Source organism: Melospiza georgiana, chromosome 13, assembly GCF_028018845.1.
Source record: "Melospiza georgiana isolate bMelGeo1 chromosome 13, bMelGeo1.pri, whole genome shotgun sequence".
In the NCBI taxonomy this organism is placed as follows: Eukaryota; Metazoa; Chordata; class Aves; order Passeriformes; family Passerellidae; genus Melospiza; species Melospiza georgiana.
This window is the reverse complement of record NC_080442.1, coordinates 4901236-4914410: the sequence shown is the minus strand read 5'-3', so window position 1 is coordinate 4914410 and position 13175 is coordinate 4901236. Positions and strand designations below refer to the sequence as shown.

The 13175-nt window shown below is 46.4% G+C and overlaps 2 protein-coding genes across 3 annotated transcripts in view; one reads left to right on the top strand and one right to left on the bottom strand.

Moving 5' to 3' along the window:
* TMEM266 (transmembrane protein 266) overlaps positions 1-1761 on the top strand; it is an 80772-nt gene extending 79011 nt beyond the window's left edge. For both annotated transcript variants that reach the window (XM_058033683.1, XM_058033682.1), the window contains one exon: positions 667-1761. In XM_058033683.1, the coding sequence (XP_057889666.1) occupies positions 667-1226 (560 nt within the window). In that variant the 3' untranslated portion in view covers positions 1227-1761. The remainder of the gene's footprint in view (positions 1-666) is intronic.
* Positions 1762-1844: 83 nt separating this feature from the next.
* The window catches only part of ETFA (electron transfer flavoprotein subunit alpha), a 29054-nt gene continuing 17723 nt past the window's right edge, over positions 1845-13175 (bottom strand). The window contains exons 10-12 of the mRNA XM_058033684.1: positions 6206-6271; positions 2756-2836; positions 1845-1942 (exon numbers count right to left, since the gene is read on the bottom strand). Coding sequence (XP_057889667.1) covers positions 1904-1942; positions 2756-2836; positions 6206-6271 — 186 coding nt within the window. The 3' untranslated portion in view covers positions 1845-1903. The remainder of the gene's footprint in view (positions 1943-2755; positions 2837-6205; positions 6272-13175) is intronic.

The following is a 13175-nucleotide window of genomic DNA, read 5'->3' as shown; positions in this document are numbered from 1 at the left end:
TCTGCACCTGTGTATTGTATGTAATAATTGTGTATGTTCATGTATGTATGTACCTGTACATGCAGGTATGTGGCATTAGGGATGGCTGTGTATCCCTGCCTGTACAGCCCCAGCATAGATACAGGAGATACATAAAAGGCATGTGTGCATCATTTAAAGACTGGCTCAAGAGAGGAGGGCTGTTGATGTGTAGGTATAAATGTGTGTGTATCTGTATATCCATGTGGGCACACACCCACATACAGAAAAATGAGTACAATTTGGGGGGGGGGGGGGGGGGTTGCACGCTGTGCAGCAATAGCTGCTAATTCCAGGAATTTAAGGGAGGTACCTATTGCCTGTCCATGTACACAGGAGGCAAAATGGATGTAGATGCAGTTTCTTATGCACATGTACATACGAGCTATATGACTAAAGCTCTAGGGGTTGGTCTATATAAACACACAGATCTAGGCATACAGTGTATCTCTATAAACAGACAGAGAAAAGGGCTGCCTTGCTGAGTATCTGTATATAATACATACACGTGTATGGCTCAGGGGGTCTGTGTGCTATGTGGGTGTCTCGGATGGCTCTGTGCCCATCCCTGTAGGTACAGAGCGTTGCCCATGGCATTGCTCTCGCTCTCTGTACCCTCTCAGCCACCTCTGTGCTCTGTCCCTGCAGACAGCGGAGTCCCCGATGCCGCCATCTGCGTGGTGACCACGGCCGCCATAGACGTGCACCGGCCCAACATCTCGTCGGAGCTGTTCACGGTGGAGGTGCCGCTGCGCCTGGGCAGCACGGGCACCTCGGCCAGCCTCACGTCGGGCAGCGCCTCCCGCTCCACGGCCAGCTCGGGCACGCGGGGCTGCAGCGAGAGCAGCCCGACCCTGGGCTCGTCCCCGGACTGCAGCGCGGCCTGCGAGGAGCCCCGGGCCCCGCTGGCGCCCGCCCGGCAGCGCGCGGTGCAGGAGCTGCTCTCGTCCCTGTCGGAGGAGGCGTGCCTGGCGCAGAAGGGGCTGGATCCCGTCAACCTGAAGCTGCCCAGCCCGGCCGGCTCGGTGGGGGCCAGCCCCGACCTGAGCCACCGGCTCAGCGTCTACAACCGCAGGAACCAGGAGAGCCTTGATGTCTTCCAGCTCAAGCCGCTCCTCGACTGCCCCCAGGGTGCCCCAACGATCGAGGAGAAGTACGGGGCGCTGGGGCCCCCAGAGCCACGGCTGGGCAGGGTTCCCGAGGCGTAGGACCCGCCTGGGCCATGGGGACTCCTGCAGGGACACCTCACCACGCTGGCCATGAGGCTGCCACAGCTGAGGTGGCGGTGCTGAAGACACCTGTGGCATCTGCTGCAATGGCCACCAGCCTAGGGCGAGGCCAGCATTGCCTCTGCTCCCCTGTGCCTGTGGCACATGACCTACCTGCCCTGCCACCAGCTCTGGGCCAGCTGGGACCTACAGTGGCCATCTGGGAACAGTGGACCCTCCAGCAATCTTAGGGCAGTATGGACCCACAGGGCCTGGAGGGACAAACAGACTGTGCCGGGAACACCGTGGAACTTCCACCGGTCCAGGGCCAGCACGAGCCCCACGGTGCCAGGGGCAGGACAGAGCTGCTGGACAGCTTGGGCCCAGCCTGACCCTGCCCAGGGGCTGAGTGTGACTGGGAGGGGTGTGGAGATGGGAATAAACACTGACAAACCCATGCAGCCTCCTGCCTTGTAGTGTTCTTGCCTTCTTCTCTTACCTGCTTTCCCTGTCTTGCTTTCTTCCAGCCCACCACTCCATGTGCCACGCAACTGACCACCAAAAAAACCCCAACACAAAAAACAACCATCCCAGCACCGCAGTGACCGACCCCACCTCTTTCCAGTAAAATCCTTTATTTGTCCTTACTCCACAGTGCCAGGTCCCGTCACCAGCACTCACTTCTTCTTCAGGAGCTTCGTCATCTCCGGCACCGCCTGCAAACACCAGTGCCAGGGTAGTGCACGTTCCCCTCTGACCCCCCCAGAGTGACCCTGTGCAGTTCCCAGCCCTGCACTTACACTGCCCACCCTCCCACCCAGCACAGCACTCCAGGCTCACAGCACTCCCCACTTCTCTCCTGCTGAATAAAGCCTCTTAATTATTTAAGAGAGCTACATTTCCATTAGGTGGAAATAATGCATTCGTACAAAATTTATTAAGGAAATTGTCTACATGGTGTTTCTTCAGAATGTGACTTTGTCTCAGGCTCACAAAGAGGCCCGTGCTCACCACGGAGCCAGCGGGCATCATTTCAGGAATGGCATTAAGTGCTGGCACAGTTTCTGCCCATGCCTCCACAGAGCCACTCCCGCCACACACACGTGTGGCCACACACAGGCACTGGGACAGGGCTGGCTCAGAGCTCCAGAGGGAACTGCAAGCTCCTCCTGGGCATCAGCCTGTGAGGCAGCAAGCCCAGGCAGAAATAATCACACCTCCTGCCAACTCTCTACTTCCAAACTTTATGAAGCTTAAAAATACATGCAAGCACCTCTGTGTGGTCATTTCCAAAGTGGTTCAACCTCAGGAAACCAGAACTGAGGGAACTGAGGCAGGCTGGCTGTGACACCCCCCCAACACAACCTACTTTCAGGGTTTTGATTTTAAGCATGCAAATCATGACATCAGAAAGCAAATCTTTAAACAACAAACACCCTCACACAGACATGGTTAGCACTCATTGGATTATATTATGTACGCCCCTGTCAGCTCTCCCAAAGTTACCCTTACATGAAGTTTAGCCTCACCTGAAATAAATCTGCTACCAGTCCATAGTCTGCCACTTGGAAAATTGGAGCTTCTGGATCCTTGTTAATAGCAACAATGGTCTGCAAGCAAAGTTAAAGCACCATGTGAATCTAGATATTGATCATCCTCTGGGGCTGGATTACAGGGCCAGGTCTTAGCCAGGAAATGGGCTGTATTCTCTCCAAGCCCCCAGAAGCAGAACATTTAATATTTTTCCATCTCAAAAACAAGTGCCTCCTTCCCTCCACATACACCACAATCCTCCTGAAAAAAACCCCCACACATCCTTCCTTCCCTGCTCATCATACACATCTCTTTTATCCTTCCCTGTAGAAAAGCCTAGAAAAAGAATTTACTACAGAGGATTTTCTGCACATTCTAAGCTGCACCACTGCAGAACTAACCTGGAGGCAGCAGTTACAACAAGCACAATACAGCCCTGCCCAAAGGTCTCTGTACTTACAATGGGACTGCATTTCGTTTGCCACACAGTAGAAAACAGCACAACAAATCCCCACACAATGATCCAGAAAACGTCTTGGTTTAAACCCTGCCCTACACTGAATCATCCTAACTGCCTGTGACAGCTCCCAGCAAGACCAGCATGGCTGGGTGTCCCCATCAAAACCTGCAACAGGCTGGGAGCACTCTGCAGAGTAAGGGAAAGGAACCCTGAAGCAAAGGCAGCAGCTCCCAGAAGGAGCCTTGCACCAAGCAGGGGCCTGGAGCACAGACTGGGGCAGTGCCAGAGGGACAATGGCTGGGGACAGCTGTGACCCCACAGGCAGCTGAGGCCCTGACTGCCACACCCAGGGAACCACAACTCCCTGCTCTGTTCTACTGCCTCCACTGAAAATCCAACAGAGTTATTGGCATGGGAAGCAGGGGCCTAGTGGCACTAACTCAAAGAGAAATGTTTACAAACCCTGTGGTTTTAGGCCCCCAGCAATGTCATTTCTTGGCCATTTGTCCCCTGAGAGTCCCTGCAGAGGACCCCACCACAAATGCAAGTGGGCAGTGCCCAGAGCACTGCCCTGCCCTCTGGCCAAGGACGTGCAAGTGCTGCAGCAATGCTGCCCTTGGAATCTTCTCCCCAGAGCTCTCCTCCTTTACAGTTTTACTGCAGTTACCCCTCTTTGCAAATGCAAGGCTCCCAGACAAGCTGCAGTGCAGGGAGCAAATCCAGGCTGTGATCCCTGAGAAAAGCCTTTCTCTGACCCTTCTGAGGCCCTGCTATTCCTTGCAGAGCCATCCACAGGGGCTGATGCTGAAGCCCAGCCAAGGCCAGCACCACAGGGGCTGCCAGCTCTGTCCTTACCACAAAAATAATTAACAAATTGCTTGCAAAACTGTCTGAAGTTTCGGTTTGGCAGCTTAGTCCTTCCTCTGCCTCCTCTAGCTGAAGTAACTTCAGTAAGATTTGGGTCCCTACCTCATTGCTAACTCAGGTGAGCAGCAAAAGCACCACCCTGCTCACAACAGAACTTGGTGAGTTAAATCTCTGAGTAAGAAAAGATAGGGAAACTCTCACAAAGGAATTAGAAATAAGGAAAGAAAGCAACAACAATTCTTCACGTCTCCTCAAAAGCTGCATTTTCTACCTTGCTGTAAAAGAACAAATAAATTATACATCTCACTTGGTAGAAAGCATCTGACTGCTTTGGAAAACATATCCTGAAGTGTGCAAGTTCACAATGCCAGATAATTCAGAGTGCTGAGGGAAGACAGGGGACACTCCAGAGAGCTCCCTTGGCTGCAGAATTCTTTGTTTGGGAAAACTGGATCTTCTCCACAACTACCCCACCTAAATGTCTAGCTGAAAGGAAGACAGAACACATTCCAAATACCAGTAACTGAATCTGAATTTTACAACAGACACATTAGCTTACACTAAAAAACTCAGATATGGGAGAAGTTGAAGGGTTAAATAAGCATCTCATATCAACAAATTTCATCTGTCATTATTTGTTATAGCAGAATACCTCAAAATATCAAACACACATTTGGAAAAGCCCTAAAAGCAGAGGTTTTGCTGTTACAGTACAGGTGAATATCACTGCTCAGTGTTGTTGTAACAAAGGAAATCCTGGATTTTCAAGTCAGAGGTTCCCAGTGCTGCTGGCAGTCTGAACTGGGCTAAGGTAGCAGATGAACACAAAGAGGGTCACATCAAGTCTGTGCAGCTTCCAACAGGCAGTTCCCAGGCAGGGGCTGCTGCTCAGCCCACCTGCCCATGTCCTCACTCAGCCAGGGGCACAGCTGGAGCCTGAACTGCTGCAAACAAAGCTCCAGACAAAGCCACCTGTGGCCCAGCAGTGTCACAGGAGCCCAGGTGGCCGTGGCAGCTGTGCTGTGTGTCCAGTGCTGTGCCTGGACTCTCCCTCTGCTGCACTGCAAGCAGGAATATGGCAGAAGCTGTGGCAGTGCTGTTCACCAGAGCCCTTGGGAATACCCTGCCACAGTTCCCACTTCTCAAGAGACACCTTCACCTCTGCCCAAACACCCTTAACATCTTGAATTTTGGTTGGTTTTTCTCCACTGCATCAACTAATGCTAACACCACTCATGTCCCTGCTTTTAGAAAGCTTATCATTCCCCCCCCCGAATATTTATATAATACATGAGAAATATTTATATAATACATGAGAAATAAAAATGGTAAGAAGCAGAGATCATCCTTCCACACAGGCTGGTTTTGAGGACAATTACCAGTCACAAACTCACTGGTCTGTTGCTGGTTAAATACAAAAAACTACCTGAAAAGCTTTGAAACCCTCTTCCTTAGCTTTATAAACTATTCAAAACTGTGGCTTGGTTAAGGTCATTCTCTGAAAACAGAAAAAAAAAAAAACACATAGCATTTCTAAAAAATTACTGAGGGAGGCAGGACCTCCAGTTTTTGATGTCTGCCATTTGATAGTATCAATCAGGTAACTCGGCTCCTCTTTTCAAACACTGCACTGTGGGCCAAACTGGCAATTCCAATTTTGGATTATTTGCTCTGGCAGCTAATGAGTTAAACCTTTTAAAGTTTTACTGCCATTTTATTGCAGGTTTCCATTTGAATGGCTAAATGCAGGAATGTCAGAGACATCTTTTACTTTATGGAATAGTAAGTTCATAATTCAAATTGTGCATTGTTATGCATGAATTAATATGTCATAGTCTGGAATTAAGGCAAATGGAGCTATTGTATAGAATTCAGGCATTTGTGCTTAGGGTGGGTTTTTTTTAAACAAAGTCAATTAGCTGCTCCCACTGATCACTGTGGGTTGTAGTGCAAAGGTTTTGCTACTGCATGAGATGTTTTGCCACAGTAGCTTTTTTTATCAAAGAGTGTTCTAAAGCAGCAGGAATACCAAAACCATCTAAAGCACTGATGTAAAAGCAAGGGAGTCAGCTCACTTCCCTCCTCAAAAATCTCTTCTAGTACATCCACCTTCACATACCTTGCTGTCTTTCATTCCAGCCAAGTGTTGGATTGCTCCAGATATTCCCACAGCAATGTAAAGTTCCTGGGAAAAAACAAGAGACAGACATTTTTGGTCTCCATACCACAGTCTCACTAAGTTCTCACAAACCTTAATCAAATCAATTACATGCAGCAGTTTTTACATTACAGTAGCTTCCAGTACTAAAGGCAGCTGATGGTTGGTTCCCTTCCCCACCTGGGCATGCAATGTGACTGCAAAAGGAGAATCCCAAAGGAGCACAGACAGATTAGGGAAAAAAAATAAACAAAGTCTGCATCAAAAACATCCACCATGCTCAGCTAAAGGCCAGGGCAATCCATGTTCTCCACCACCCTGGAGATTCTCAGTGCAAATATTAGGGAAGAGAACCTACAGATGGGTAATGCAGCTGCCTGAAGAGCAAAGCAGGGCTCTTCAAAGCCCCTCAGAGCCTTTACCTCAGACAGAATGCTCAAAGGTGAAACGAGGTGTGAGGCCTTTGAAATATTCCCTTTAGAGCAGGATGAACCTCTGAGGAACCCCAGAGGGCTGGTGCCCTGTCCATGCCCACCTGCACTTTGTGTTCCTCACCCAGCCCTCCCAAAGCCTCCCTTCCCCACCCACTGCCCACTCCCACACAGGATGGGTACACAAGGCACACCAGCTACACCAACACCTCTGCACTTTGGGGCTTCCACTTTTATCTCCAAAGAGCCTTACAGTCAAAAGAGATTGCAATTTATAGGTAAATAAATCTGTGTCAGCTGTTTCATTCACAGCTGAAAACTATTACCTCTCCTTGGGCTGAAAGTCATCCATTCTGTCACCCACCCAAACCCATCCATTCCATCATCCACCCAAAACCAAGGGTATTTCAGGGCCCTGGCAGTTCTTCCAGTCAGAGCTGGACTCTTCAGCTAACTAATATTACAGAAGAAAACTAAGGAAAGTACTTTTCACCAACTCATTCAATAACAGAAAATTAACACCTAAATTTAGTTAGGGGCTCACCTACCAAAAGCAGTCAAAAAGTGGTACTTCACACATGCTTAGAAAAGACACAGCCCCAAATACTAACATAATTTCTCTTTTAAAAATACCAAGGGTATTCCTTATCTAAGAAAATATAAATCTGATTTAACTCAATAAATAATATTGGGGGGCCACAGGGAGGGTAAGAAGATCAAAACCAATCTTAGCACTGTGCAGCTCAAACTGCCTTACAGTTAAATGGCTTTTAGCATGGCAGAGCCAAGCCCAGCTGTGGGACATGCACAGAGCTGCACAGGAGTGGCAAACCAAGGTGTTCACACACAGACCCACAGAGGCTTCTGCCATACAGGGCTCAAAGACATTACAGCAATTAAAGAAAAAATGCTTTCTCTTCTTTCTCCAACCACAGATTCTGCTCACAATGGTTTTTTAAATAGGAATAGATAAATGAAATTTATGAAGTTCTTCTGTATTTTTTTAAAAAACTCTCTAGTGTAAAAACTGAAGGGGAGGGGGAATAAAGCAGAAATAAAGTATTTCCTATCAAAAAGGCTTCCTTTGAATCATGGAATCCAGTCCATGTCCTTCCACAAAACCACACAGCTGGTGAACACACTCAGAAACTCCTTGGCCTCAGCAGGCTTTTACCAAGTGGATTACTATTGGAGGTCAATCCATTTTAACCACAGCTGCAATGTAACCTAATATGTCCACATTAGAACTCATGGTAAGAATGCAATATTTTAATTATACCAAATAAAAGAACAGATGTTACAGGAGAAATTATTCTAACATCATGCTGTCTTTAATACAAGCTCTTTTTAAAGACACATTACTGTAATTTGATTTTTTTTTTTAGAGCAATTCATTAAGTGCCAGTCATCCAGACTACCAGATACTCTTATCAGTCTGCTTAACATTGTGAAGTTCAATCTTTGGAAAGAATCCAGCTAACCAGGAGCCAGATGCCTATGAATATATTCTATTAAAATATCTAGGAAAGACAAGGATGTTTCATTAAAAGGACATTTGTAAATCACCAGGCTTGTCTAAAAGCACTTATTATGCATCTAGGCCATGGCCTTGCAGGTTATGTGCTCTGGGCTCCCTGGTTCAGACAAGTGGTGCTGCCAGGCAGCTCCAACCCTGACAGGAGATCACCTCAGCAGTGATTTCACAGAGAGCACACAGGACAGCAGGTTCTTAGCAACACTTCTGTGCTGTCAAAGGGACAGGACTGCTTAAATCTTAGTTTTAATCTATTCTGCAGTTCAGTAGAAGGGACCCAAAGGACCCACAATGTCTAAATGATAAAGCTTCAGGACTGTTCACTGCTGTCCTGAGGAGAATTCAGCTGGTCATCCAGAGATGACATAAAGCATTGAGAAATTCAAATCTTTATTTCTTTTCAGAGCAACAACCTTGTTGTGATGCCTTCCCTGAAATCAGTAACTTCTGTCAGGCCTTTTGCTGAGTCCTGTCATTGCTGTGTCAAAGTTCCCCGGTGAGGAAGGGAAGCAGAAAGGAGCAGGGTACCCCAGGGCAGGGTCACTTGCAGAGGGTACCCTTCACTGTAATGCAGTTTCAGCAGCACACACAGGGCAGCACAGGACAGGCTCTGCAAGGAGCTGCTCTGGGCAGGACACCCAGCAAGGCACAGAGCAGATGAACCCAAGGCTGGGTCACACCTCTCAGGGGCCAGATGTGGCTTTACACCAACGTCAAGTTCCTGATTTTTGGAACCCTGGAAGCTGCTCTAATTACTGCTGCCAGGCACAGCCCCCAGTTAGAGGCACTTAGAGCAAAGTCCAGGCCATGGAGCAGCATTTCTCAACTCCCTAGAGCTGGGCACAGGCAGATTTCCACTGAAGGGCTGCTGCCAGCACTGTACCACACGAGAACAGGCAGCAAAACAGCACACACATATTCCAGAGCAAAGGCTTCACAGCACTCTGAACACATGAAGTGCCAAAAGCAACTGAAGTCAAGGAAGTAAATGTTTTGGTGGTATATGGACATGACATCAGCTTAGAAAATTGCCTTGGCTCTCGGGAACTTCATTTCACACAGGAAATACTGTACAAACATCACAGCCATGCCACAAATATTTTTATGAAGTTGCTGGCAGACATCAGCACAGGGAAAGGACACCAGAGAAGAGAGCTGGTGGCAAGGAAGAGCAGATGGAGGGAACACAGTGCACAGGACACTGAATGCACCAAACAGGCAGGACTCTGCAGAGCAGAGCACAGGGAGGCACCATGGGCAGGTACCAAACACTCCACACGTGCTGCTGGGAGGGCTCAGTACACCAGGAGATGGGAAGCACCCACGAGGCTTCTCCCAAGGGCACAGCAGCAGCCCAAGGTGTCTCTGCCAGCCCAGAGGCCAAGGGGCTTTATCTGCCCTGCCACACATCCTGCACAGTGCTGGTGCCAGGCAGGACCCTCACACAGACCTCCAAGTTTATAACCACAGACTTGCATCACAACCACCCTAAAAACCCCCACAACTCCAACTCCCAAACTGATCCTATTCAAAGTCAAGATTCCAAATCAAAAATCCACTTTCTCAGTTGCTAGTTAAAGTATTCACCTAGACTTATATTTTTCCAACAGAAATGGCTGTAGTATGTCTTAGAGTCATTACATGCTAATCATTAAAATGAAAAAAAAATCCTCCTTGGCTATTTCCTAAACTCTATTTCTGCCTCAGACATAGCCAATTTATTCACTGGCAGATTTCACATGCACCAATCTGCACACCTGGCCCCAAATCCATACAGCCAGTTACTTGCTGTTTGGACAAATGCACAGGAGTGCTGCATGTGGATGACTGCAATTACCAAAATACCAATGCAGTTATTTTCCTGTGCATACAGACTCTTGCAATTATTTATAGAATAATTTGTGGCATATGATATTACTTCATTTATACTTATGAGAATATTTAAATATGCCTTAGGCTGCCTTGGGGCAGGTAAGGGACATTTGCTTAAGAGAACTACAAGAACAGTTTTTATTTCAACTCCAGAGCCCCTGAATGGTGCTGTGAGAGCCCACAGGGCAGCCACAGGTGCCCATAAGCTGAGGTAGCTCCTTTGCAAGCATGTTGTCAACTGCTATTGATTTCTATGACAATTTTTGAATTATGCTGAAAACCTCCAACACACACCAATTTATCATCCTACCAATGGCATGCTTTTAAACGGGCCATTTTAATAAACCCCTTTGGCATACACACTGTTTTTAAAGGCAGCTCAGATATTTTATTTTCTTTGCAAGAGTGAAAGGACAATGAAATTAGAAAGAAATCTTTGTGATCAAAATGGCTTTGTACAAGAGATTCTTTCCAATTACAAGCTATTAGGCCAATAAAATATTTTCTGGCTTGACAGTAGTTCATGCCTGCTACACTGTACCTCACACACTTCTCCAGGACGTGCAGCTGAAGGCAGTCCATGCAGGAAGCACACATCACTAAACCAGAGCCCAACTGCAGCTTCTTTTTCACTTTAAGAACCTTTGATCAGCCAAGCTGTGTAATTACTCTTAAGCATGGCTAGGGTGTCTGCTGGAGTGCAGGGCCATACAGCATTTTTTTCCCTCTCTCTCCAGGGAAAAGCACATCAATTGCTTTCAGCTAAATGCACTCACATATGAATATTTTAGTACAATTTAATGTTTCTGCACCAACCCCAAAGGAGCAGAGCATCAATTTGTGAACATAGTTTTCTTGGAGTTAAAAGCTACACTGGATAATGCAGGATGAAAGGGGTTGTCAATCCTTAGCTTTTTAGCAAGTCAGAGAAAGACAGTCTGTAAATTCAGTCCCAGCTGCATACAAACAGCTCTCTAAAGTTTGCCACCATAAAGCTACTTTTCAACAACAGAGAATTATCAGAGGAGATATTCCAAAAACAATTTCCCAAGCACAGTTGGTTTTCCCAATGCTATTCCCATCTGCCACCTACCTAAGAGCCCCAGCCATTTATACCATGCAAAGTGCACCTGCTGGGCTGTTAATAACACCCACAAACCTGATGGACAAATAACACATTCCTACAAAGCTGAAGAGAGCAGAAATGATGTACCATGCTTTTGAAGAGAGAAACTTTGCTATCTCAATATTCCCTTGTATGTGCAACAAATGAGGAAGAAATTAAGATCTTATCAAAGAGTAGAACATTTTTTTTAAGAAAGTACAAACCAGACAAGAGAAGTGACAATTCTCATGATGCCAAGGGAACGAATTAGTTTGTTCTGTTAGTAATTTTAGGTAAGGGCCAGAAAACAAAAAAAAAGAAAAATACTAGAATAAAATATGCCTTGTTTCACTTTCCTTATGCTTCCTCACAAGAGAGTGAAGGGAAACAGCAGATAAGCTAATCTGAACAAGCAAAGGATCCCTAAGAAAATGCTGGGAAGGAATTAACACTCAAGGACAGTTAGCATTCACTTATTACAAAGAAACAGAAAATACAGGAATGATGTTAATGATGTAATATTGTGCCTCTCCCTACCTGCTCCTCCCAAAGCACTAAGTGCTAAAAAGCAACTCACTACAGTGAAAGGGATGCTCAGGAAAATACTGGGGGCACAGAGAGGCTCAGAAAGGATCCCATCCTCTTCTAGAAGGATGGAACAAGAATTCCAGCATTCTTACACAGCTTTAGTGCCTTCCCAGTGAACCAACATCTCACTCCTCAGTGTCCCACCTGAAGCTGCAGCTCTCACATGCCTCTTTTCCTCTCATTATTCCTGTCAATTCCTGACAGTAGTAAACTGCCTCCCTTGTGAAGTTCCTTCCGTCTCTTACAGCCAGAGAGCTCTCCCACCATGAAGCCAAGCAGTTTCCTCCTGGCCATCACATCAGACCCACACTGAGCTCCCCTCCACCCTGCCCACAGGAGCTTTCTCAGTGCATGCACCCACCTTCTGTGCATCATGCCACACTCTAGCACAAGCATTTCATCCAGTGGCAATTATTGCTACATCACATATTTCCTAACTTGGGCCTTCCTGAGTTTTCCATCTCAGTTTCTTGCCATCTATTAGTGTTTTCTACAAGACAGCAGCAACTGAACACCTTAAAATACAAAAATAAAATTAAAAAAAGAAAGTAGTTTTGCCAGCTAGGAAATCCTACAGCAGAAACTAAGGCAGTTCTACAGTTAGACCCTGAAAGAGCCCCAATTTTAGAAGAGTGAAGATTTAAACTCTGCAGAGATTAAATTAGAAGGACACCTTTCAGGCAGCAGCTGATCCTTCACAAGGGCAGAGGATAACAAAATACACACACTTGCCAAGAAAAGCACCTCTCAGTGTCACCGAGGTGCTGGCTGTTCTCTGGGGACAAGAAGCTGAGTATGAGATAATCCCAGTACAAGCCCACCTGCCTTCAAAACCCGAGGGAAGAATATAATTCATTAGAACAGGCTGCAAGGGAAAGCCTAGGAAAGCATGGAACAGTTTGGGCATTCAGGGACAGCTGCAGGGGCACTGCAGGGCAGGATTCCCCACCTGCATCATGGATGCTGCACAACAAGGGTCTTGCTAATTATGCCTTGGGTAAGAAAAGCTAATACTGAACTAATAAATGAAGCATTCTTGTTCCATTTCCAAGTTTTAAATAACTGAAAAAAACCCACTTTTTACTTTCTTTCTTTCTTCTCCACACCCGTTTTGTTCTTGTTTCTTTCTTTATAAACATGAGTGAAAGCACTGGGAAGATTTTTACTGTGGAAAGTGACACCCCTGACTATTTGAAATTTCTTATCTAAAACTAGCAGTTACTCTGAGGTGGTAGGCTTGATTTCTGTAAGAAATTTAGTATTTTCTAACTGGATATACTTAACTAACATTTAGTAGTAAACACTAATAGGAAGGATATTTTTATCCAAAACTAGCTAATTTTAACATTCTTACAAGTGCTTTTTCCTTAAACAGAAAATACATACAGTACTAAACCTGAG